The sequence below is a fragment of the Capsicum annuum genome, chromosome 12 (assembly GCF_002878395.1).
Source record: "Capsicum annuum cultivar UCD-10X-F1 chromosome 12, UCD10Xv1.1, whole genome shotgun sequence".
Lineage (NCBI taxonomy): Eukaryota > Viridiplantae > Streptophyta > Magnoliopsida > Solanales > Solanaceae > Capsicum > Capsicum annuum.
In genome coordinates this window covers 35,455,798-35,482,543 of record NC_061122.1, presented here as the reverse complement: position 1 = coordinate 35,482,543, position 26,746 = coordinate 35,455,798, and the positions used below count along the sequence as shown (strand labels likewise).

General features: G+C 35.4%; 2 protein-coding genes and 2 pseudogenes across 6 annotated transcripts; 2 read left to right on the top strand and 2 right to left on the bottom strand.

Moving 5' to 3' along the window:
- Positions 1 to 1,359: 1,359 nt before the first annotated feature.
- Positions 1,360 to 6,614, bottom strand: LOC107854642 (F-box protein At3g07870). Of its 2 annotated transcripts, none has more exons than XR_007048566.1 (2): positions 1,841 to 6,614; positions 1,360 to 1,769 (listed from the first exon to the last, which is right to left on the bottom strand). XR_007048566.1 is itself a non-coding variant. In XM_047401443.1 (2 exons), the coding sequence occupies exons 1-2, from the start codon at positions 4,026 to 4,028 to the stop codon at positions 2,952 to 2,954; spliced, it is 993 nt and encodes a 330-aa protein (XP_047257399.1). In that variant the 5' UTR covers positions 4,029 to 6,614; the 3' UTR covers positions 1,360 to 2,951. The 2 variants fall into 2 exon arrangements, 1 of the variants encoding a protein (XP_047257399.1); XM_047401443.1 differs by having other exon boundaries at positions 1,360 to 3,031; positions 3,116 to 6,614.
- On the top strand, positions 1,637 to 2,112 carry LOC124889513 (annotated as a pseudogene).
- Positions 5,945 to 6,389, top strand: LOC107854640 (annotated as a pseudogene).
- Positions 6,615 to 6,897: 283 nt separating the features above from the next.
- LOC107854643 (serine/threonine-protein kinase ATG1t) lies at positions 6,898 to 12,115 on the bottom strand. Of its 4 annotated transcripts, none has more exons than XM_047401444.1 (8): positions 11,727 to 12,115; positions 9,173 to 9,290; positions 9,016 to 9,074; positions 7,875 to 7,939; positions 7,689 to 7,782; positions 7,542 to 7,622; positions 7,350 to 7,452; positions 6,898 to 7,270 (listed from the first exon to the last, which is right to left on the bottom strand). In XM_047401444.1, exons 1-8 carry the CDS (start codon positions 11,958 to 11,960, stop codon positions 7,203 to 7,205), a joined length of 822 nt encoding a protein of 273 aa, XP_047257400.1. In that variant the 5' UTR covers positions 11,961 to 12,115; the 3' UTR covers positions 6,898 to 7,202. The 4 variants fall into 4 exon arrangements, with proteins under 4 accessions (XP_047257400.1, XP_016555158.1, XP_016555160.1 ...); XM_016699672.2 differs by having other exon boundaries at positions 7,350 to 7,461; positions 9,016 to 9,077; positions 11,727 to 12,111; XM_016699674.2 differs by having other exon boundaries at positions 9,016 to 9,077; positions 11,727 to 12,111.
- Between the last annotated feature and the right edge of the window lie 14,631 nt (positions 12,116 to 26,746).

Here is a 26,746-nt window from a genome sequence, read left to right as displayed (position 1 = left end):
TGTCCCAACCATCTTTTATATTAGCAAGGTTTTGTAATTTACTCGATAAATTTTAGTTCTCAAATTCAAGTAACAATTAGAGATTTTTTTAAAAAAAAGGGTTCACAATCTTAAATCAATTCAATTTTTGAAAATCATTCCACGACCCATGTTCAAATTTCACATATAAACCACTATTATAATAGGGAAATCAATCCACTACTAGTTTTCGTTGAAAAGGGGCTGCTCAACATACTTTTTAATGGATGGAAATTCGAGAAAACTTGACTTGAGCCTTGAAACTTGAAACATTAGTTATTCTTGCTTCTAAGAATATTTTGGGGAGGAATGAAATGAATTACGATGAACACAATTTTGTAACCTAGGGGTTTAGGGTCATTAGTATAGGTGGGAGGAGGTTTTAAGGAAAGGATCAAAATATCCCTCAGAAAGCATTTTGAATGTGCGGAAAATTCCCTAGCTGTTCAAGTGACGGACCATCAAACCCTTGACGAACCGTCACCTGAACCATCAAAACATGGCCAAAACTCAATCCTACTTGTTAAGCATGAAGGATCGTCACAAATGTGATGGTTCATCACCCAAGCCGTCACACTTTGGCAAACATACATCTTTTGGTAAATTGAGCATAACTTTTTACACGGGTGTCGGATTAACAAGTAATTGGATGCGTTGGAAAGAAGACTCAAAGACCTTTTATTTAGTGGGTTTTTGAGATACTAAACTCTTTATATTTCGGTGTTATGATAGTTTGAATTTGACTCTAGTAAAATGTTATATGAGAATACGATGGGTAATGAAGCTTCCAACTTAACTTTATGCTAGATGTTCCTTCGGACCATAATTCTTATTCAAAGCTCTTCACCACACTATGGAATTTGATCTTAACACCTATATAGCATTAGAAATCATTAGTTTCAGGTCTATACACATTCAATAAATGGGGCGGATCTTAACTTAGAAAATTTGGGGTGTTACAGATGGTTGGTAAACTCTAAATGGTGAAGAAAACGAAAAAAAACTAGAATTTTGACAATTGAACAGTAAATGGAAGCTCGTTTAACGTCGAGATACTTGTGTCTCGCTCAAATGTTGTGTCCGAGTATATATAAATGATACAAGTTAATGACAAGTTTCATACCCAACAGGTGAGAGACAATGGCATATGAAGTTTCAAATGGTTTTGCCTACTGTGCTATTGTCAAGAACTTAGACCATAAACTTTTTGAAGAACAACAATAGGACCCATTGATTCTCATGATTTGGAACAGAAGACACCTTTAAAAATAAGAGCTACAAGAATAGATGAAATTGATGACTTAGTTCTGGACCACTTGATTTGAGGATATGATGACAGAATTGAATAAATGCATCAATCTCTTCGATTTAAACTAGACAACTTATAATCCTTCATGTGATATGTTTTCATCAGCCAACAAGCATCAGAACATGGCTTTGCCCTCGGTGGTTAGAGACAAAAACTTCAGCTCCAACAAAAAGCCTGTCTACAGCCTTTTGTATAACTAACATCCCTTCTGTGATATGTTTTCATCAACTACTACAAACATTATCGATTCAGACACCAAATTATTCTAAATTTATAATTTGCTTTCTTGCTTCCAATCTTCCAAGGAAAATGGCAATTCTCAGCGCTAAGAAACTCATCAAAATGGCCAGGGGATGTCAGAAGTTTGCAGCCATGCAAAGGAGGAAGATTTCATTTACACGAAATGGCAGTGATGCAGACGGTTGCAGTACATCCTCATCCGCTATAGTTGAAAAGGGTCATTTTGTAGTCTATAGAATTGATCAAATACGCTATGCATTTCCCTTGACTTACCTTGAAAATGAGGTAATAGGCAACTTTTAGTCATATCCGAAGAAGAGTTTGGCCTGTCAAGTGCTGGCCCCATTACATTACCCTGTGATTCAGCCTTCATGGACTATACTATTTTGCTTATAAAGAAAGCTGTAGCTGTAGATCTTCACAAGGCGTTACTCCTCTCAATTCCTTCATGTTTCTGTTCAACTTCCTCTTGGCAGCAAGAAAGTCAAAACCAGCAACTTCTTGCTTATGGAGTATCATGTTTTGTAAATGATATCTCAAACTAGATTGTATAGTAGGTGAAAAATAGGCAACTGAAAAATTGTACTATTACAGAGAGAAACAGATCTATAGAACTCATTTTTCAATTTGGGAATCAAGAAGTATTAACATTCTCTTCTTGGAGTAGGGTATTTTATTGCGGGCAAAAAAAATAGTCTGCAGCAGAGTACCTTTTCCAATAAAATTGCACTTCTTCAAAGTAAATATGCATGACTATACGCTGACGTTTGTTCCTTTTGTAGTTCACTCTATTCAGAGAAGTGCAGCATGAAATGAAAAAAGAAAATGCAGTTTTGGAGACTTTTGCAATGCAAATAACTTGGAAAATTGAAATGGACAAAATGAACATATACAGACAGTCGCTTATCAGAATTCAAAACCATCCACAAAAAGCAAAAGTTGTTCTAAACCAAATTACCCCAGAGAAGTACAAGCAAAACATAATACCATGGAGGAAATAAGACAAACAAAATATCTAAACTATCTCAGCCTTCATTCGGATAAACATTTGAGACTTGAAAGTTGTTCCCCACGATAGTCTTGAGTGAGTAAAAACTTGGAAGATATCTAGTCGCTACCGTTGCAATACCCCTGCTAAGGGGGATCATCCTAAAAATCTTGGCTTTTGGGTTGTAAGAAAGTAGCTATGAGCCTTTTTTTCCTGGCATCAAGATTTAACCATCATTCCAGATAAGGATTGGTAAATATTTATGATAACAAATATAAAGCCCCAAACCAGCCGTCCCCAAACAAGTGAAAATGTGATCTTGAGTCCAAGATCCAGCTATTCCCAAACAAGTGAAAATGCGATCTTTAGTCCAAGATTCAGCTATTCCATACTCTTTCATCCACCATATATGCCAAAACTGCTACCACCATCATCAGTTAAGCATAGACAATTCACCAACTCTACTAACGTCAAACCTGAGGGTCCACCATATATGCCAAAACTGCTACCACCATCATCAGTTAAGCATAGACAATTCACCAACTCTACTAACGTCAAACCTGAGGGTGGACGTCTAGATCTCACCAACTCTGCTTGGGTCAAATGTTTGAATGGAAATACCAGACCAGGTGAACCTGGCACAGACTTGAGCTTTTCAGTCTTAATATCGAATGAGTAAATGTTGTCCTTATTGATGGGATCCATCCAATGAAGAGCCCCATTCACACAAACCTGGCCAAAATCTTGCCATACAGGATATGGAACTTGGCCCCAATTTCTCCATTTCTCATCAACTCCAAGAATACAAACCTCCAATTCTGATACTTCAAGATGACCCCCAAAACTTTTAGTCACTGATCTCACTAACTTATACCTTCCAGAGACTTCACTAAAGCAAAATCCATAAGCAACACGACAAACACTTTTCTCTAATTCGGACAATATAAGTTTGAAATACTCACCCAAAAGAGGATCGCTAATGTAAATTGAAGCATTTATATCATATATATTAGTCATGAAACCAATAAATCCATTACATGAACCAATTAATCTCAACACTGGGTAATCCTCAACTAGAATGTCCATTCGCCGTTTCACTAGTGTGTTAAACTCAGGGCAGCTTAATAAAATAGGTCTGTTATGGAGTCTAGAAGAATAATCATTACAATGTGGTTCGAGTTCAAGAAGCTGACTTATATCGTGATCACGCGAAAACAAAATGCAAGGAGGAGGTGATCTTGATTTATACATGGTAAGAAATAAGGGGTCAGAAAAAAAATTATACCAGAGTTTGCAAACACACCTAGAACTTAACATGGACTCGATTGACAATATTGAGAGAATTTCTACTATAATCACCCTCGGAAGATCCACAAATCTGGTTCTTCTATGTTTATGCTTGAAGAATCTTAGTAATGGATTAAAGAGAGCGAAAAGCTTAGATCTTTTGCGTTTAAGGTTCTTGGCCTCCATGTATCTCTCACTGTACAACCAAGTATCTACTTTACAAAAGAGCCTCTTTATAGCATGTACGAAAGTATGTTTATAAATGTTAGCCCAAAACAGATTGTATGTTACTTCATCCGTTTACTTTTACTTGCCACTTATTTCTAAAATGGATTTCCATTTTTACTCGTCACTTTTGACATATCAGGAAAAAACAATTACTCTTTTTCCATGTTTTACCCTTGTATTATTTACTTATTCTCCAAATCATTTCCCAATACCTAATACTAAACATCAATTAATAGGGGTTGTGTACAAACAACCGTTGTTCTTTTCAAAGATAAATGTTCGGCAGAAGCAAGAAAATGAAATTTTGTAGTCAAATATACTTTCTGAAAAAGGTAGTGTAGTAAAAGCCAGGAAATATGCCTAATATATACCCCCTCCATTTTGTATTATTTGACCCCATGAAAGGTAGCATCTTGAACCTAAATGAACCCAAAATAGTTGAAAGTGACTGAAATAGGACACGAAGTTAAAATGATACCAAAATAGGCTCAGCACACTATTTTAGTGCGCTATGCAGCCTTTTTAAAATTAACCTTATTAACATGAGGAGGGACATTTAAAAATATAGGTATAGCTCACCACTAAGCCTATTTTGGTATCACTTTAGCTCAAGCTGAAGAATAGTTTGCCTTTGATCATCCAATGGACGGTCTTACAATACCTTACAAAGAGGATGTGTTCATTGGTCTCACTTTCTGCTTGAGGAGCAAATTCTTCTGCTCATGAATTTTGTAAAGCAGTAGGATTAGAAATGAGAAAGATGAGATATAGTAGAGAGGTCACTTCCATTTGAGTGGGACTTGAAAAATAGAGAAAACAATTCCTTGTTTTTTCTCAATCATTTTGTATAGTAGTGCTAAAAAGGATTTTCTGCTTGTAAAGGATATACCAAGTTTTTATTCAAGCATAAAACAGAGTCTGGAACCTAAATAACCCCCAAATAGTTGAGTGACTGAAATAAGGCACTAAGTTAAAGAGATACTAAAATAGGCTTAGCACACTAATTTAGTGTGCTATGCCTATATTTTAAACGTCCTTTAAAAAGGCACCATAGCACACTATTTTAGTGCGCTAAAGCATATTGTGGTATCACTTTTGACTTTGTGTCCTTATTCAGTCGCTTATAACTATGTGGTTTGTCATTTAGGTTCCGGATCTACCTTTCATGGGGTCAAATAATACAAAACGGAGCAAGTCATATTTTTGGTATATAAAGTTACTCCTGGCAGCCTTTTTCAGAAAGTAATTTGACTACATAAGTTAATCTTCTTGCTTCTGCCGAACATTTATCTTTGAACAAAACAACGCTTGTTTGTACACAAAGAGAGATGGAGGCCAAGAACCTAAACCTAAAAACTCTAAGCTTTTCACTCTCTTTAAACAAATAATAAGCTTCTTCAAGCCTAATCATAGAAGAACCAGATTTATGGATCTTCCAGGGGTGATTATGGTAGAAATTCTCTCAAAATTGCCAATCAACTCCATGTTATGGCATGTTTGCAAACTCTCGTATAATATTTTTCTGACCCTTTATTTCTTACCATGTATAAATCAAGATCACCTCCTCCCTGCATTTTGTTTTCGCGTGATCACTCTATAATTCATCTTCTTAAGCTCGAACCACACTGTAAAAGACCTTCGATCCACAAACTAAAGGTCCCATATAAACATAGCCAACAAATAGGCATATGGCTTTGCCCTCGGTGGTTAGTGACACAAACTTCAGTTCCAACCCACAGCCTGTCTACAACCTTTTAATAAATATCCCCCTCATTTGATATGTTTTCATCATCAACTTACAAGCATTATCTATTCAGACACCAAATTGTTCTAAGTTTCTAGTTTACTTTCTTGTATCCAATCTTCCAAGAAGAATGGCAATCCTCAGCGCTAAGAAATTCATCAAGATGGCCGGGAGATGGCGGAAGTTTGCAGCCATGCAAAGGAGGAGGATTTCATTTCCAAGAAATAGCAGTAATGCAGATGGTTGCAGTACATCCTCATCCTCTATAGTTGGAAAAGGCCACTTTGTAGTCTATACAATAGATCATAGGCAATGTGTTTCCCTTGGCTTATCTTCAAAACAATGCCATTACGCAATTTTTAAACATGTCTGAAAAAGTGTTTGGACTGCCAAGTGGTGGCCCTACTACATTACCCTGTGATTCAGGCTTCATGGACTACATCATTTCGCTAATCAAAAAAGGCATAGCTGCTGGACATCTTCACAAAGCTTTGCTCCTCTCAATTCCTTCATGTTGCTGTACTTCAACTTCTTATTTGTACCAAGAAAGTGGAAACCAACAGCTTCTTGTTTAGTGACTCATGACATCACGCTCGGTAAGTGATAGCTCAAAATAGAATGTATAGCTGTTGAGAAATAGGCAACTTAAGGCTTGCACTATTAGCCAACCTTAAAGACTTCATTTTCTGATTTTGGACCGAGCACTTTGCATGCATCAACAAACGACAGCTGCCCAAGAGATGAATGAAACTCCATTTAATCAATTGGAATTTGTCCTTTATTTGGATGGCAAGGAATAATGAAATTTTAGAGGAAGAGAATTTAGATGGTTTTTTAGACAAATGATACCGACTTTAGTTATACTGAAGAAATTTTCCCAGCTCGATATGATCAATTTGAAGAATTCGGAGAAAGCCATTTATTTGTTGTATAATTCTTATGGCCAAAGCCCAAAGATGAAAGGCTTGAAGCAGGAGAAGACAAGTTATTTGTTCTTTAATTCTTATGGCAAAAGCCCAAAGATGAAAGGCTTGAAGCAGGAGAGTGTAAGTAGTTTAGAGTCGATGCTACTGAAGCTAGTTATTAGAAGGGTAAATCTTGACTGACTCATCCGTTAAAAAGAAAACTAGGATGTACAATTGTTATCAGGTTGTATATGACAATTTACAGACAAATGAAGCATAGAGGGTAGATTTCTGAAAATGACATCTTTAGATGATTCCGAACTGATCGACTGTGACTAGTCTGGAGTAAATCAGCAGGAAAAAAAGCTGATCTGACTAACGTGACAAATGAAAAACGGAATCCAATATAAACATGGATGATTTAACTGGTGAGCACTTCCGCTCAGTGAGATATCCGGATGTTTTGACCTCTAACAGAAGCTCTCATCTCCCCCTTTCATGTACCTTCAAAAAGTCATGTTGAAAAAACTCTTCGAAAGAGATCCGGTTCTCTGCAGGTACAAGGAGATTTGTCAAATTTAAAGGAGGTAGGAATGGAATACAAATCATACAGTACACAAATCCACGGACCTGGATTGATAGACAATAGTCTGGAGCATAAGTCAATACAATCAGGGTGCAACTGAGGAAGAATCGGCTCAGCGAAAGGAAGACATAGAGATGACTTGATATTCTGCAGTATCTATTTTTAAAAAACATGAACATTGAAGAAGGTGGATTAACAAACAGAGGGAGGCCTTTGCAATGGGAAAATGCTATTACCTGGACACTACTACTACCGCGGAAGGGGGGGTAACCATTAAGTAGTTCAAAAAGAATTGCACCGAGACTCCACATATCAACCTATTCAATACAATACACGTCAGTTTGACTAATCTGTGTCACATGGTTGTAGTAATAAATTTTTACCTTGTCATCGTATTTTTTAAATTGTAGAATTTCTGGAGCCATGTAAAAAGGGGACCCACAAACTGTTTCCGCAAGATCGTTCGGATTTAATATTCTGTTCCAAGAATAAAAAGATAACAGAGATTGTTAATGATACCAGGCACTTGATATGCCCTGTTTGATGATTCCATATCTGTGTTTCTTTACCTTGAGAGACCAAAATCAGCAATCTTAAGAATCGGGTCATTCTCCGTGGTAGATAAAAGAATGTTCTGAATCAAAAATGAACTAAATTAGAACTTTTTTTAATTGGAAAATGCTAACGGAACTAAATTCGAACATTATTAGATGCCCCCCCTCCCCGCCCCAAAAAAAAACAGATAAACATCATGTATTTTGAGCATAAGTATTCAAAGATAAGCAAATTTCAAGAAGAGAATAATGATGAATAGAATTTTATTTTTTTTAATAAAGCAATGACAAATAAAAACTTGCAGAACCAAAAGCAAAAATATTACAAGGTAAAAAAGTTTTGAAATATGTTGCTCACTTGTAGATTTATTATGCTGGTGTACTAAATTTTTTGTAGGTTCTGTGTTAGGATACTCTTTATTCATTTCTTCTCATAGATAAATATTGCTATATTTTCTTCTCTTTTGGACACAATTTCTCCTACTTTATGCATTTTCATGGTTCTTCATTCCCTTCTTCACTGTATCTTAAGAATTAGGTCATACTTCTATTTCTCGAACTTCCTTTCCCCTTTTCAAAACCTTTTCCTATTAATTACAAAACTCAAGTACAAGTAGCAATTGTATCACATACACTCAGCTCTTCAGCCAACGAAAAGGGGTTTTAATATCAGCTCAAGACAATAATAGGAGTGTGAAATGTTGGTTGGAGAAGACAACATATTAGACCAATTAAATTATGCAAAATGAAGGGGAAAAAAGAAGCTAAACCTAGATATCTCAACAACCTAAACCAAATTTGGTTCATTTGGAAAAATTTGTTGATGCATCAGGTTTTACCCACCTTCACGTGCAACTAAGCAATACAAAACTGCATAGATATAGTGCAATAGCAAATTAATTCAAAGATGTCTTATATCTTGGGAGAAAATAGTGAGTATACTTCGATTCCAATTTCCAAGAATTTTTCACATATGTTGATAACACAAAGTTTTAACAGTTTAAAGTTTGTTTAATTCATGCATCCTTAGGTTTTGTTGCATTAGATTAAACCTAAAAAGTCCTCTATGCAGGAAAAAGCTAACCTTGTTAATAGATCTAGCATGTGCGAATTGAAATGTATTCAATTTAACATAATAAGAAACAAAAATGTGTACCTCTGGCTTCAAGTCACGGTGGATGATTTGGTGCATGCTCAATACTTCTAGGCCAGCCGCTACTATATCGCAACCAGAATGGCATCAGTTATCCAAGAATTGAGCAAGTACATATTTAGAAAAATAAGTAGTGAAGAAGAGCTCTAAAAAAAATTACCTATCTGTTTCATAAATTTTCTAGCTACACATTCTTGAACTCTTCCATGATTGTGAATATAAGAAGCCAGATCCCCTCCGGCACAAAACTCCAAGACAAGGAAGACAGAGTTTTCAGCCTGAGAGATGAAGCAGTTTTCTCAGATTAAGAAGTCATACAATGATTATAATTTTGCATTAAATCTTCTGCCTAATGAATTTCAACTTTTGCAAGTCAAACATAAACAAGTCATACACTGATGCAGGTTGAACCTTATAAACAGCTTGTACATAATATTGACACTGCTTGGTATATACAACTGCAATTTTTGACTTATCAAAGAAAAACATTGTGAAAAGCAGTGGTTAATACTATTCTCAAGTTCTCTTAGGTAAGAGAAAGAGCAAGAATCAAGACTATTTTAATATAACAAAAGGAATGCAAGAATTTTTCCCAAAGGTTAATGGATGGACTTAAGATTTGAAGAATTAGATTTGAAGAAAGCTGGTTCCTGCTTTAAGACACCAGTTACTCGATAACACTACACAATATCCTAATTAATGAAACCCCACAAGATGTGAACTTAAGCAGTTATTGGATCTACATTTAAAACAAGGCAACTTCAAGAGGACAACTACATAGTTAAAAGAAATAGAGCAGACCAAGAACTCTTGATATTGTAACATATGTACCTTATATTGAAATGTGAGACAAACGGTCTGCACATAAAAGAGAATAGTCTAAACATGAGAAACAAATATTTTAAATGGTTAATCGCCTATATCACCTCTCTTCTAGAAATTTCAAGCCTCACATGCACCCAGAAAGCACACACACTACCAATAACCCAAAGAGGAATGAGAACCTACATATAACTAGCACTTTGGCATTAGCATGATGGGTAGTCTATTTCTACTTACATCGATTAGAGAATGCATTTGTTCGTCACGGGTTGTGTATGTGTTTTAAAAGGAGTTTATAATGTTCTGGGCTACTCAACTCATTGCCTTAAGGTTTTGTGTTAGACTAAGTTGCTCGGACTCTTCAAAAATGTTGCCGCACCCGTGTCGGATCCTTCAAAAATACACTATTTTTTGAGGATCCGGAACGCACCCATAGACATTTTTGAAGAGTCCGAGCAACTTAGGTGTTAGATGCTCATATTCTCAAGTCAGCACATCAAGCCATAAACTTTGCTTCATCACTCCTTAGCCCCGTGAGACTAGTCTCTTCAGTTTCAAGCCCACTCTTCAGCCTGTTGAGCTCGATCACTCTCTCTCTTTCAAGAAGGTCCACTCCAATCTTCTCCAAGAAAAAAGAAAAAAGAAAAAAGAAAAAAGAAAATCAACAATCCACACGTAAACCAAGAACCATGAGCTCTCTGAACTCATCCCATCAAGCCTCTTTGTGTTTATTTTCTCTCTCTCTCTCTCAATCCAGCCCATTGAGCCGCAAACTTTTCTCCAAGTCCACTTCTTAATCTCATCTCCGTTCCACGCCCTCTTCGGCGTGTTTAGCTTGATCTCTCTCTAGTAACACTCTTCAACTACTTCAAAAAAACAAGAGACAAATATTTAATCCACGCGTAAGCCCAAATACCAGATTACACATGCAAGAGGGTATTAGAGAATGCATATTTCCCTCATTAGTTGTGTAAGGGTTTCCAAAAGGTGTTTATAATGTCTGACTACTCCGCCCATTGCCTTATTTGTGTTGGATACTCGATTCTTTTCACAACAGCATCTAAAGTATGACCAAAATGCATTTGCTGATCCATTTGGTTTTGAATTTCTAGACATATTTTGATTTTTATTTGTTTCATTTTTTATAAGCTGCACAAATTTTGATAATTTTGCTGAGAGGTTATTGACTATAGGGGCCATTTGGTTGGGAAAGAGTTATCCCACGATGTATATGGGATAACTTAAAACATCATTATGGTATAAATGGTCGGATAAATAAGTTTGGTACTAGCTAATACCTCACACCAAACATTGAATAAAATAATCCTTCATTTTATTCCGGGACTAGTTATCCCTTATACCTCACACCAAACGACCCATAACTGATCAAAGTCACCTTTTATTAAATCGCAATTGGTGATTTTCTCTTGAATAGATTATCCACTAACTACACGCTGGTTCCATTTATTTAAAAACCACACAGTTGGTCCAATTACATAACTGATTGAGCCTAAATCAAACTAAAAGGTACATATCATACAAAAGCCCATGACGCAATCACACATTTGACACAATGAAAATTGAATATAAACCACTAATGTACTCTAATGTACTTGGTGACCATCTCATCACACTAGAACCAAGTATTATCCTACGAAAAAAAATTGTGTAAGATCCTTCATGAGTAAGGTTAATCGAAGGCCTGTGCAAGTATGTTAGCAAGGGGGCCGGAACCAATTTGAGACTTTGGAAAACATCAAATAGTAAACTTAAGCTATCATAATATTAAAATTACATCCAATTTGAGACTTTGGAAAACATCAAATAGTAAACTTAAACTCATGGCCTCCAATACTCAAAGTAAAGAATTTGGAATAATTATATTGACAAACCTCAAAGACATTGAAAAGGCGAATAATATTTGGATGTTGAACAGAAGATAAGAAGGTGAGTTCACAGTCCAAGCAATTTTTGAGCTGGCGAGTCAGGTTGAACCGGTCGATTTGCTTTAGCGCCACCACTTTCCCGGTCTTCCGGTGCTCAGCTTTCCATACCGTCGACGATGAACCGCCGCCGAGTTTACACGTCAGCTTATACTCTCCGACCGTTGGGTGAATAGCTTCCATTTCTAAACATTATTACTCTCTCTGCGTTTTTTCATTTGCAAAATACTTACTTACCTATAAGAGTACGTTTGCAAATAACATTTAGGAGACCATTATTTTTTTTTTTTGGTTATTTTGTAGAAGCTCCTGGTTAGTTCCTCTTATCCACGTTTTGACCCCCTTTTTTTTGTTACCAATGATATCAGCTTTAGGAAAAACTATTTTTTTATATGTAATATTAGTATACGTATCAGTATAATATGCGAATAATATCAAAATATTATTTTTAATTATTTTATATTAAAATATTTTATTTAAAATAATATTTTATTCTCGATCTTAGTATGTAGTAATATTTTGTATGGTATACAATATCAATTTTTTAATGCTTTCATTTTTTGTAAATATTATAAATAGTTTATATTTTATGGGCGAATAACTCAATAAGAAGATGTATCTCAATTATTGTAGACGTACTTTAAAAGTAAAATTTTTAAAATTAATATTTTTTTTTCAAATGTATTTGAACATGAATTGTATTATTTTGTTTGAATGAATATGCACATGTATAATACCTTCATCATCATTCTCAGAAATTCAATTCTTATTTTTATACAAAATTAAATTTTGGTCTATAATATTGAACTATCCTTATTTCGATTTATATGGCATATTTTTCCTTTTAGCAAGTCTCCAAAAGAATGACACATTTATATATTACTAGTCGCATTTGACCCGTGCTAAGCCCGGACTCAAAATTAATATTAAATTTTATATTTGTAAACTTTTTTTTTATCTTATTGCTATTCTTATTTTTAATTTTTATTTTATTTTTCTTATAGCTAGTTCGAACATATCTCAATATTTCTAATATTAATTTTTTTTTTTGTTTGTGAATTGAAAGAATATTTTTTTTCCACAGAGTTTATTTTTCATTTTCGTTTTAGTTTCAAACACATGCATGCACCAACACTATTTTTCTTTTTATTTTAATGGTAATTTTGGAGATTAAAATCTTTAATGATCCAAATCAAGTTTTATCTTATGTTGAATTAACTTTATCATTCTTTTCTCAATTCTTTTTCATTAAAATTTTTCTAATTAAACTTATATTAATTAACTCATTTATTACCAAAAAAATCAACATTCAAAGTAATTTAATAAATATTTAATACCGCAAATTGTTGTAGGATAACATCAATAAAGTTAACTTATAAATATGATAGAATTTAATTTAAATAATTAAAAGATTTGATTCAACAAAATACTTTTGTAGATGTTCCTTCATATAAAAATAGATGCTTTATTCTGCTGGTCCATTTTAACAAATTAAGCAAGTATTATAGTACTTCTTTTATCCATATTATTCTTAGTATTAAATAACTATATAAGTAATCGTTATTAAATTTACGATTTTAAAGCATCATTGATAAAATTAGTTCACAAAAATACATTTTAAATCAATAAAAAAAAAATTACTTCAACTATTCTCAAATAAGTGCTCCTTTTCATTTGGACACACCCTTTAATAAATTTTTCACTTCTAAAAAATTAAAAATTACTTTACCAACTCACTCTTAATTAAATTTCGTCTCTTTTCAAATTTCATTGATTATTAAATTTAAACTCAGAGGTATATTAAAAAAAATTATGATCAAACTACTCTTAAAAATTTAAATGTATATTTATTTAGGAACAAAATCACAACCGAAAAAACCACCTATAAAGAAATGTACTAAGTAAGAATTGTAGTAGAAAAAATCATATAAAATATCAATAGGATACACCAATTTAAAATGTCCACTTAGAAATGAATTAAAAAGAAAAATAATGCAAAATGAGAATAGGCCACCTATAGCAATTTGTACCAACACAAAAAATTTAATATTATTATATTCATTGTGAGGACTCCCAAATTTGGCCATCCTCACTTATATATAATAGTAAAGTAAAAATAACTATAAAATAACAATTTCACCCATAAAGAAAAGATTTATAGCCACCCAAACATGTATAACTATTTATACCATGACTTTTAAAAGTCTTCTTATATATTTAAAATACGTACCCATTTAAAATATTTCATATAAATTGAGAAGAAAGGAGTAAAATTATAGAGAATAATTTATTAAAATTCAAATTTTATATATGAAAATAAATTTCAAGATAAAAAAATCTTAAACTCTTAGCCCAACCCCCAAATAGGCCCAAAATAAAAAATTATAGAAAAACCAAATAGGAAAGTATAGTAAATGGATTAGTATGTACTTTTTCTATTTTCCAGAATATTCATTTGCTCATTACAGTAACAAAACACGAGCTTTGATTTCTCCGGTTCATTTGCTTCTATCACAGTGACAAAGCAATTAGCGTATATTTCTCCATCCAATTTGTTTCTCACTATTCAGAGCTAATTTGGAGATTTTGTTATTCACCAATTAGATTTCTAGTATTTGAATTTAGTATTTTAATTTTCTTGATAAGCTTGTGTATCGATAAATAGATCTAGAAACCTCTTTTAGTTCTATCTTCAATGTTTATTTGATTGATGCAGATGGAGTTTAGAGTTGACTCAGTTGAGAGTGAAAAAATGATCTTAAGTTACTGAAGATTTGGTGCTCTGTTTTAATTCTTCCGATATCTTCTTGTTCCTTTCTATTGTTGTATTGCTGAAGTCAAGAGAAATATTATATCATTTTTTACTGAGAATGATGCATTATGCTAGTATTTACTGTCGTTTCCTTGTTTTGTTTTGTTTGTTTGTGTTTTGATTGTCTTATTAGTTTTTCTATCTATATTTACTATTGCATGTTGTTGAATTTTATATGTACGCACCCTCTGTATGTAGTTAAAGTCTCTTTTTTGGCCCATTTTTGAATGCAAACACCTCTTCTGCATATTTCGTTCATTTGATTTTCACAAAGTAGAATAAGCAGGACCATTAATAGCACGCACTGCGCAATTAAAAGGTGAAGAGGTATGTAATAGAGATTGTAATTGATTTTCTAAGAATGAAACTTTTGTAATGTTGTCAGAGTCATTTGATATCTCATCTATTGTGTTAGCTGATTCCTTGTCATTGTTAGCCCTCTGAAATGTATTGTGATTATAGAACCTGCAAAGTATTTTTGCTTTGAAAAGATGTCATCTAAGAGTGATTCTTAGTTGGTACTATAACTGTATCTATCGGTGAAGGACTACATTTATGGATGGAAGAAATATGAGGTAAAAGGTGGTGCTGCCTGTCACATCTTTGGAGCAGTAATTAATTGAAACATATAGGTTGTAGCTTTAAATTATGAGAGGATAAGGAGAAGGTTGATCCTCTATTTATCTTGGAGGTAGAATGACCCAACATAATATTTGCATCTTACTGAAAATAAATGCACAAATTGACAACCAATATCCTTAATTTCAGAAAGTATGATCTAATGATTTCTTTTTAGTTTTTTCAACTTTGTTCTTTTGTCGTATTTTAAAATTAATATACAAGTGAATTACTCAATGTTTTATGTTGTCTTTATTCAGGAGTATGACATTTCTAAGGACAATAGAAAGAATTTAAGAAAGTGGATGGCACGCCAGAAATAAAACCTGAGACGTCAATTGGGTGACTTCACATCAATTGCTGGCTAGCTAACCTATATTGGTGATAACAAATTATTTTTATGCCATTAAAAGTACATTACAACTTTTTAAGAATGGAAAACTACTTTATAACTAAATCAGAAAGATTCCTGACTGAAGTGTTGCTTGTGTGTTAGTGGTATTGAAACTACTAAAATTGATTGACTTTCTCAATGGGTCAGAAAAGTTAGTCGGGTGTTTATAGTCAAACGGTACAAAGTTGTGTTTGTAGAGAGGCTTTAATTATTTTTCTTGAGCATTAACATGTATCTGTCTGTCAAAGGCTTTAATGTAAATTACAAATAGTGTTAAAAACACATTGAAGTTTTGAGTGCTAGATAAGTTGACTAATTTAAATTATTTTTAAGCTTATAAACTGAATAACATATCGTTAGAAGCTTTCTATTCTTGATGATATTGAATCAAATCAATATCATGAATAACAATATGTGAACTATCCAAATCAGGAGAATGCTCCTTACTCTAGAAGGGCTATTATAATCTCTTTTCCATGTGTAAAGAAGCAGTCAAGTTGAGTTGTAGGCCTCATTACATAGTATATACATAACAACAAAAAATATTTTTTTATGATTTCTCCAAGCAAAAACCTGAACTAAACAGTGACTAAGAGGTGTTCCATATCTAGTTATAAAACAAAACATATCTCTTACAAAGGATCCTATTGAAAATCATATGTCCTCATAAGTAGTGTGTTGATCTCCCAAGTTTGAGAAATCACTTTGTAAATAACTTTGACGACTTCAAATAAATAATGTCAAAAAAATTTGGATCATATCTTGTTGTTGATTTTTATACGTCTTCATCCTCTATTTGCAATTAATCCTTTGGCTCATTTTTAGATGCAGGCACCTCTACTGCATATTTTGTTCATTTGATTTTCGCAAAGTAGAATGAGCACTCAAGTTCATTAATACAACACACTTGCAATTAAAAGATGAAGAAGTATGTAACCAAGAGAGTAACTTATTCTGAGAATGAAACCTTTGTAATGTTGTTAGAGTCATTTGATATCTCCTTTATTGTGTTAGATGATTTCTTGTCATTGTTAGTTCTATGAAATGTGTTATGATTATAGAACCTGTAAAATATGGTAAACAGTTAGTCCAAAGAATTCCAATGCTTTCCTTTTAAAGGATTTGAACATAAGGGATCCATTATCTTTTAGAGTACCTATTTCAATGCTTTCTCATTTGTCTCTATTGTATATTTATTTCATCTGATTTTGGCACAGTAAAATGAACATCCAAGGATATATCAGTTAAGTAATTTTTTGTAGATTGAAAAAAAACCTTTATAGTTGTTCTAGACTTTGGGTACTTGTGATAAGATTAATCTTTTAGCATGTAATGAGTAATTACTAACTTGAAGTAGCAGTAGCTCTAATAAATATTTTCCTAATAACTAACAAAGGATACTTAAGTCTCGATGCCACTTGGGGGTGGCAATGGTGCGGTGAGATATGGGTTTTTTCTAAATGTGTGAATTTTAAAATCGCCCTGCACCGTACCGCATCACCTTTAAACCTACATAAACCCGCCCCACACTTATACCTGCGCATATCCTCCCCGCCCCATATTTTTAGTTTTTGCTTTTTTGAAAAATTTGTAACTCCATTGAAAACTATAATATTTTTAGTCCTAGGAAATAGTAACAATCAATTTTTATTATGTCACTTTTCACTAATAAATTGTTAGAAAAGCATCATGTGTACAATAATGATCAAATATAAAATTTTCATTAAGATGAATAAAGAAATTTAAAAAGTTATAAAATTATTTATTTGTAGTTGATATGTGAGCATATGCTAACACATTTGAGGCTTTTAACTCTAAATAATTGCAAGGTCGTGAGCAACTTTAGTTATTTTTGATTAGTTTATGGTTTAATTTTGCAGTTTAAGCTGATATGACAGAGAACCAACAATAATGGAAGAAAAAAGGTTGAAATTTTAAGAAATCTGAAGACAAGCGTGGCTGACGACATTTGTGATAAGTCGTCAGCCCTGTGATAAGCTATCAGGTTGGTCATCATCAGTAGACAGAGAATTGGCCTAAAGTGAAAGTTGTGACGACATTTTGTGATAAGCCGTCAAGGGTCTGATAAGTCGTCAGGAATGCCATCAGCCTTAAACAGGAGATGAGTTTCAGCTGGAAGAGTTGACGATATTTTGTGGTAAGCCATCAGGATGGTGATAAGGCGTTAAGGATACCGCCAGACGTAGACAAGACATGAGAATTGGAGCAAGAATGTGGCAATGTTCTTGATAAGACATCGAAATCCTGATAAGCCGTCATCATCATCGTCAGTCTTAGACAGCAAAAGCCAAAAGTGAAGAGGAGCTGACGACATCCGTGATAAGTCATTAGACTACTGATAAGCTATCACAAATGTCATCATTTATTCAGAGGAAAAGCTGTAACCTTGATTTTGTTTCCATAATTAGGGTAAACTATTTAAAGCTTTGATTTAGGATTTTCTAGGGGATTATTCCAGACATTATTCGACACTTTGAGTTTTTGACAACATACTCTGATATTTTCTCTCTCTACTCCTAGACTTTAACAACACAACTATTTTGAGAGATTATTATTAGTATTTTTAGGATTTTGCTTTGTGATCTAATCTATGATTCACTGGATATTATTCATCTCTGTAAGTTTATCTTTCAAACCATAAATTCGATTATGTGTTTCGTTCATTGTATCATGAGTGGCTAAACTCCCTTAACCTAAATTATGGGATCTAGGGCTAGGTCTTGATGAAGTGCTAAGTATTCAAGATTTAATGGGTGGTAGGATCTCTTGATAATTCTGAAGTTTTAATTAACGTCTGTTGGTTGCAAACAGTAGACGCACCTTCTTTGATTTACTTGAGAAAGAAATCAAATATAGTAGGAAGTGAATTATCAACAGGGACTTGAAAATACTTTGTTTAATAATCAGCGCTGTAACAAGGTTGGTTAACCTGAGGTAAAATCTGGGCAGTAAATAAAAATTCCCTGAGTCCGAGAGGATTAGGGATTTAAACGCTTAAGTAGGTCATGAAACATTTAATCATAATAGCGATAAAGATAGCTTGTTGTCCTACCCACCATGAGAATCTTGAACCACTTTTAGCATCTGTCATGTACCAGAAGCCCTAGTGAACATAATTCTGGTTATTTCATAAACTCTTGATTACAAACACCAAAATTAAAGTGACAAATAATTATTTGTTAAACTTAAACCCCCCATTTCAAGAAACATTAGACTATCAGTGAATTAAATCGCAAATGACTTGAGTTCATACCCTATTCCCTGTGGGATTTGACCCCAACCTAGTTGGGTTTTATATAGACAACGATCGCTTACACCACCTATTCAAGAGTGTAATTTGAGCATTATCAAAAATGGCGCCGTTGTCGAGGAATACGGTTGTAAACTGAAGTTTGTTTGCGCTAATTGACTGTTAGTTAAGTTTCCTAGATTAACATTTATTTGTTGTTTTAGTTTATTTGAAGGATTTTATAGTGTATGCCAAGCACTAAAAATTCTGGAGAAACATTATTACACTAAATCCAGAACCACAACGAATAGGAGGAATGGCAGAACAACAAGAGGCTGACAGATTGGCAGCCTTAGCTAGAGCTCAGGTGAATGTGAAAAATGTCGGGCAACATGCACGACATCTAAACCCTGAGGAGAAAGATTTGGGGGACGAGGAGTTATTAAACCCTAGTGACCCAAGGCGTGCAGAGTAGATAGCTGCACAAGTGCTACGTAATGTTAACCAGAATGGTCCGTTCCAAACAAGACAAGAGTACCAGCCGGTCTAGTATGATCTGAATGATGATGATGATGGAATGGATGGGGAAGGTGCAATAGGTGTAATTATTCCTCCACCGTTGGTACCTGGAGCCAAGTTCAACATTACGAGTACTATGATCCAACTTCTTAATCTGAAGGGGTTGTTTGGGGGACTTCCTGGGGATGAACCCAACCTGCATCAGGTTAATTTTGTCACTATTTGTAAATCTTTTGATAACCTAGGAGTGGGCCAGAACGCTATCCAGTTGAGGTTGTTCCCGTTGTCTCTGTCTAGGGAGGCAACATTGTGGCTGAATGAGCTTACGCCTAATTCCATCACCCACTGGAGGGAATTGAAAGAAGCATTCCTATAATGGTTTTTTCCACCTTCTAGGAGGTTAAAGTTAAGAGACGAGATCAGAAACTTTAGACAGCTCCCTACTAAAGCTTTGCACGAGACATGGGAGAGATTTAAGAAGAAGCTGACACAGTGTTTGAACCACAATATGACGGACCTAAACTTGATGGAGACTTTGAACAGAGCCCTAAACTCTGTAACAAAGTTGATTGTAGATAATGCTGCTGGTGGTTCGTTTGTTGATCTGTCTTTTCATGATGCCTCAGATATGCTGAATAGGATGACCAAACAGAGTTGGGATTGGCATACCAAAGAGTCTGTGGTGGAAAGCCCTACAATTTCTGTTGGTATCTCTACTGAATAATGCAGGAGAGATGAGAAGAGGGATTAAGACATGGCCTATCTAAAGACTCAGATGGACTTGCTCACCAAGCACTTATTATTGGGGATAAGTGAGAAAGTGAAGGCTGTAACATCACAAGACTGAGCTGATGAAGAGCCTGAAGAAGTGGCAAATTATGTTAATAATCAAGGGGGTTTCCGAGGTAATAGCCAAGGGAATCAAGGTCGGAACATTTATGACAAGCCTGGTTACAAAGACAGGGAGTAGGGAAACTAGAGAAACAATAATGACAGGAGTGGTTTATATGTTCATCCTGGAAATCGGGAAGCTTCTGCAACTAGCTCTAGAAAGATGTCCATGGAGGACATGATGGAGAAGTTGTTGAAGGGAGTTGGGGCCACTAACTCTGGTGTAACCACCATGAAGACCGATCTGACATCCATCAGTCAGTTGGTGTACTCACACTTCACTGCCATCAAATAGTTGGAGCAGCAGATGAGCCAACTTTCTGCTGTATTTAACCAGAGAAAAAGCAGAACGTTACCAAGCAATACAGTTCAGAATCCATGGAATGATGGCTCATGTATGGCTATTACCACTAGGAATGGTAAGATATTACCTGGTCCTTCTGTGAGCAAATCCGTAGATGGTGAGGTAGTTGTTGATAAATCCAAAGAAAGCAATCCAGTAGATTCTGAGAAGATGGATAGTTCTATTAATACTTTGGAGAAGAAAAAAAAGAAGAGGAAGTGGTGTTGAAAACTATCCTAAGACCACCACCTCCCTTTCCTCAATGATTGAAGAAGAAGGCTGATAATGCAAAATACAACAAATTCATGGGAATGCTCAAGAAATTGACAATAAATGTGCTTTTGGTTGAGGCACTTGAGCAAATGCCAGGATACACAAAATTTATGAAGGACCTTGTGACTAAGAAAAGAGATATGAGCAACGAATTGAAGGAAAATCTCCACCATTGTAGCGTTATTTCTACAAGGACCTTGGTGCTGAAGAAGGCAGACCCGAGCGTATTCACTATTCCTTGTACAATTTGGACTATGGAATTCGCCAAGGCATTATGTGATCTAGGAGAAAGCGTTAATTTGATGCCACTGACTTTTTATAGAAAGTTGAGTCTGGGAAATACCACACCCACCAACATGCGACTCGTGATGGCGTATAGGTCAGTAAAGCGACCTATCGGCATTCTATATGATGTGTTTGTAAAGGTGTCAAACTTTATATTCCCTGCAGACTTCGTCATTCCGGATTGTGAGGTGGACTTCGAGGTACTCATAATCTTGGGTCAAACTTTCCTCATAACTGGAAGTGTGTTGATTGATTTGAGAGAGAGTGAGCTCTTATTTAGAATAAATAATGAAGTGGTCTGGTTTGATGTGGGTAAGTCAATGAAGCAACATGAAGAAAAAAGTGTGTTCTCAGTAGTTGATGTGTATTATGAGGACGAACAGGAAGTGTCTATAGCTGAGCAATATGTTATCAAACCTTTGGCCACAATTATAATGAATTATGATAGTGAAGGCATTGGGGAGTATGAAGAGACCGTTTGTGTTTTGACAGTAATGGGTTCATATCCTTATATTCCTAAAAAGCTAGACCTTGACCTTGCTAATCGACCAACACCACCAGCCAAGCCGTCTATTGAGGAGCCTCCAATGTTGGAATTGAAAGAACTACCTGGATACTTATGGTATGTGTTTCTGGGCAATGGGAACATGCTACCTATTATTAGTGTGACTAATTTAGATGAGCAACAGGTAAACTCACTTATTTCAGTACTTCAGAGGCACAAGAGAGCTATAGGATGGACCATCGCAAATATCATTGGCATTTCCTCGGGCATCTGCACACATAAAATTCAACTTGAGAAAGATTGTGTTCCAACCATAGAGCATCGGCGCCATCTTAACCCATCAATACAAGAAGTGGTTAAGAAGGAGATTATTAAGTGGTTGGATGCAGGAGTGGTTTACCCAATTTTTGATAGCAAGTGGGTGAGCCTAGTTCAATACATGCATAAAAAGAGGGCATAACGGTGGTTGCTAATGAAAGAAATAAGTTGATTCCACTTAGTCCTATAACTGGGTGGAGAGTTTGTATGGACTACCGTAAGTTGAATTTTTGGACTCTGAAAGACCACTTTCTGATGCCCTTTATAGACCAAATGCTTGATTAATTGGCTGGAAGGGGGTAGTATTGCTTCTTGGATGGTTATTCCAGATACAACCAAATCTGCATTACTCCTGAAGATCAGGAGAAGACGGCATTCACATGCCTATATGGCACCTTTGCATTTAAGAGGATGCCATTTGGGCTATGCAATACGCCTGCCACTTTTCAACGGTGTGTGATGTCTATCTTTTCAGACATGGTGGAGGACACCATAGAGGTATTCATGGATAATTTCTCTGTGGTAGGTGATTCATTCGAGATGTGTTTGGAAAATCTGAATCTAGCCTTGTAGAGATGTATTGAATTTAATTTGGTGCTTAACTGGGAAAAATGCCATTTCATGGTAAAGGAGGGCATCATTCTTGGCCACAAAATTTCCAAAAAAGGGATAGAATTTGATCTAGCAAAAGTGGAAGTTATTGAGAAACTACCACCTCCCATTTCAGTAAAAGGAGTGCGTAGTTTTCTTGGACATGCTAGCTTTTATCACAGATTTATAAAAGATTTCTTGAAAGTTGTAAATCCACTTTGCAAACTTTTGGAGAAAGAAGTGAAGTTTTCCTTTGATGATGAGTGCTTGAAGGCATTTAAATACCTTAAAAAGAAGCTGGTTGAGGCCACTATTATTGTTGCACCTGACTGGTCAAGACCATTTGAGATCATATGTAATGCCATTGGTATTGCCCTTGGAGCTGTATTGGGACAAAAGAGGGACAAACTATTTTATTCGATATATTACTCCAGCAAAGCACTGAACGGAGTGCAAAAGAATTACATCGTCACTGAATAAGAACTTCTGGCCGTAGTGTATGCTTTTGATAAGTTCAGAGCTTATCTGCTTGGTACCAAAGTGGTGGTCCACACCAACCATGCTACCTTGAAGTATTTGATGGCTAAGAAGGATTCAAAACCAAGGCTGATTAGATTGGTATTGCTTCTACAAGAATTTGACTTTTAGGTCAAAGATAGAAAAGGTTGTGAAAGCCAGGTTGTAGATCATCTATCTAGAATGGAAGGTGAATAGAAAATTAGTAATAAAATGAAGATCAATTATGCATTCCCTAATGAGGAGATCTTGGCTACCGCTGTGGAAAAATTGCCTTGGCATACGGATTATGCAAATTATGTTGTGAGTGAGGTCTTCCCAGAAAACCTTTCTTTCCATTAAAGGAAGAAATTCTTGTATGATGTGACTCATTACTTCTGGGATGAACCGTATCTTTTTAGCGATGCGTGGATAATATTATAAGGAGATGCATATCAAAAATGGATGTATTGCGCATATTGGAAGCATGTCATGCTTCCCTAGTTGGGGGTTAGCATGCAGGTGACTGAACGGCTAGGAAGGTGCTGTAGAGTAGCTATTACTGGCCAATATTGTTCAAGGATGCCCACGAGTTTGTGCTGAAATATGACCAATCTCAGAGCAGGGGTTAATATCCAAAAGACATAAGATGCCCTTGACTAAGATGCTTGAAGTGGAATTGTTTGATGTTTGGGGCATTGATTTCATGGGTCCTTTTGTAAGCTCGTATGAGATGAAATCTATCTTAGTTGATGTTGACTACATCTCAAAATAGGTCAAAGTTGTAGCATTGTATGATAATGAAGTGAAGAAGGTTGTTGCTTTCCTCAAGAAGAACATCTTCTCTCAATTTGGAGTACCATGTACTATTATAAGCGATGAAGGATCTCATTTTTGCAACAAACTACTTTGAGCAGCTTTAGCAAAATATGGGGTGAAACAGAACCAGTAGCTACTCCATACCACCCACACACCAGTGTGCAAGTGGAGGTGTCAAATCAAGAAATTAAAGCCATCCTAACCAAAACGGTGAACGCTAGCTGGAAAGATTGGTATCGAAAGCTCGATGATGCCTTGTGGGCATATCAAAATGCATTCAAGACACCTATTGGCATGTCACTATTCTAGCTGGTCTATGGAAAAGCTTGCCACCTACCAATAGAAATGCAGCACAAAGCCTTATGGGCACTCAAAAGGCTAAATTTGAATTAGAAGGAGGCAACAGAGCTAAGACTGGGGCAACTAAATGAGATGGATGAATTCCATCTTAGGGTATATGAACGAGCAAATCTGTATAAAGAAAAGATGAAAAATACCACGATTGGAGGATAGAGAAACGAGTTTTCCAAAAGGGTGACATGGTGCTTTTGTTCAATTCCAGAATCAAATTGTTCCCAGGTAAGATGAAATCTAAGTGGTCAGGCCCTTTGAAAGTTAGCCAAGTCTACTCATCTGGAGTAGTGGAACTTGAAAATGGTGATGGAAGTACCTTCAGGGTAAATGGGAAACGTGTCAAGCTTTACATTGGTCCGACAGAATCAATGAAAAGTGTCACTATTATCTATCTCGATGAAGTCTGAAGTAATCAATATACCTGAGTCATACCGCGACATTAAATCAGGTGCTGCATGGGAGGTAACCCATAAACCCCGGGATTGATACATTCCAGGTATACTCTAACCCTTAGTTTAACTTTATTTTTAATTTTAAGTTGAGGGTGTAGGGTAGGATGTTGTTGTAGTATTTTTTGATAGATAATTAGGAGTAATACAGGTACTTGAGGTAGTTAGCTTGTTTTGTGACTTTTGAGCACCTCTCCATTGATCTAAATTTATAACTGTGTGAATTGCATTCATTTGTGACCGCTGTGCATCTTTTTGTGGCATTAGTCTGGCAGCTTGATGATTTTTGCTGAACAAATTGCATAAATCGGATAAGTAGTGATATGCGATGTACTTGTGTGCCATGTGTGTGTGAGGTCTTACTCAGCTCCTGCTGTATGCCGAATTTAGAACTTGCTCTGTTAGTTCTGCCTAGGTTGTAAGATAGGGGTTAGGAAAGGATCATAGGCCATGTTTGATTGTAACCCACTTTCAGCCTAAATGACCTTCCCAATATGAATAATATCCCTTGATCCCTGATTTGAGCCTATATGCTTGTTTCTTTCTGTGAAACCTCTCACCTTACCATTTACTTTACAATGAACTTGTTTTGTCCCTGGTCCTCCTTGGACACTGTGCACCTTGACTTAGGCAACAACCTAAGTTGAGGGTGGCTATTATTGATGAAAAATGAGCATGAAGAGAGGTAGAATAAGAGAAAAGAATAAAAATTTAGGTGCGGTAAAAAAGGAATAAAAAAAGAGAAAACCGTGTTATGATAATAAAAAGATAATATGATGATTGAAAAGATCGCATCCATCTTGAGCATGCATGATCAATAAAAGAGAGGAAGAAAATAAGGTTGATAAGTGAAAACCTAAAAGTTTAGCGTAGTGTCAATGAGGCATAGTCACTCTAAAATATCCATTAGTATCTTACCAGCCCTGACCTACGTTAGAAGCTTAAGAAAAGTCCTATAGTGATCCTAACTAAACTCTCTGATGACTTGGGTACTGACTACATGGGCAAGCCTATGGCATTTGACATGCAGTGTTTGGAACTTCATTCTGAGAGTGAGTCTTGTGATTGTCCCTATGTTTATGTATGTGAATTCTGATACGAGTGAAAAAGGGATTTCTTTGTTATGAGGGCACACTGGGTATGTTGCTAGTCACTGACTTGTTCAGATAGTGTGATCTTGGTGTGGCATGGTTGTTATTGCTAAATTTTTTCCGCATCTTGATTCTTGTGAGTTGTATGGTTGTTCTTCAAACATCAACAGTGAGTTTTAAATTGACTGACCTTGGAGACGGTGAAGTCATTCTAAACTAATATGAGTATTTAGCTGCGAAATTGTACTTTGTATTCTCTTAGTTATGTTTTGGTTGCTTGAGGACAAGCAATTGTTTTAAGTTGAGGGTGCTGATGTGTAATCTTATGCTAACACATTTGAGGATTTTAACTTTAAATAATTGCAAGGTCTCGAGCAACTTTAGTTATTTTTGATTATGTTTATTTTGTATTTTAAGCTGATATGACAGAGAACCAACAATAATGAAAGAAAAAAGGTTGAAATTTGAAGAAATCTGAAGACAAGTGTGGCTGATGACATTTGTGATAAGTCGTCAGCCCTGTGATAAGCTATCAGGTTGGTTGTCATCAGTAGACAAAGAATTAGCCTAAAGCGAAAGTTGTGATGACATTTTGTGATAAGCTATCAAGGGTCTGATAAGTCGTCAGGAATGCCGTCAGCCTTAAACAAGAGATGAGTTTTAGCTGGAAGATTTGATGATATTTGTGATTGTCTGTTAGAATGGTGATAAGGCGTTAAGGATACTGTCAGACGTAGACAGGACATGAGAATTAGAGAAGGAATGTGACGATGTTCTTGATAAGCCATCAAAATCCTGATAAGCCGTCATCGTTGTCGTTAGCCTTAGACAGCAAGAGCCAAAAGTGAAGAGGAGCTAACGACATTCATGATAAGTCGTCAGACTCCTGATAAGCTATCACGGATGTCGTCGTCTATTTCAAGGAAAAGCTGTAACCTTGATTTTGTTTCAATAATTAAGGT

Coding starts and splice junctions, on each gene's coding strand:
- LOC107854642 (XM_047401443.1), bottom strand. CDS start 4,028: ATGGAGGCCAAGAACCTTAAACGCAAAAGATCTAAGCTTTTCGCTCTC. Junction 3,032..3,115: donor ATCTAGACGTCCACCCTCAG/GTTTGACGTTAG, acceptor GTGGACCCTCAG/GTTTGACGTTAGTAGAGTTG.
- LOC107854643 (XM_016699672.2), bottom strand. CDS start 11,960: ATGGAAGCTATTCACCCAACGGTCGGAGAGTATAAGCTGACGTGTAAA. Junction 7,940..9,015: donor ACCGTGACTTGAAGCCAGAG/GTACACATTTTT, acceptor TTTTTGATTCAG/AACATTCTTTTATCTACCAC. Junction 7,271..7,349: donor ACTATTGTCTATCAATCCAG/GTCCGTGGATTT, acceptor TTGTACCTGCAG/AGAACCGGATCTCTTTCGAA.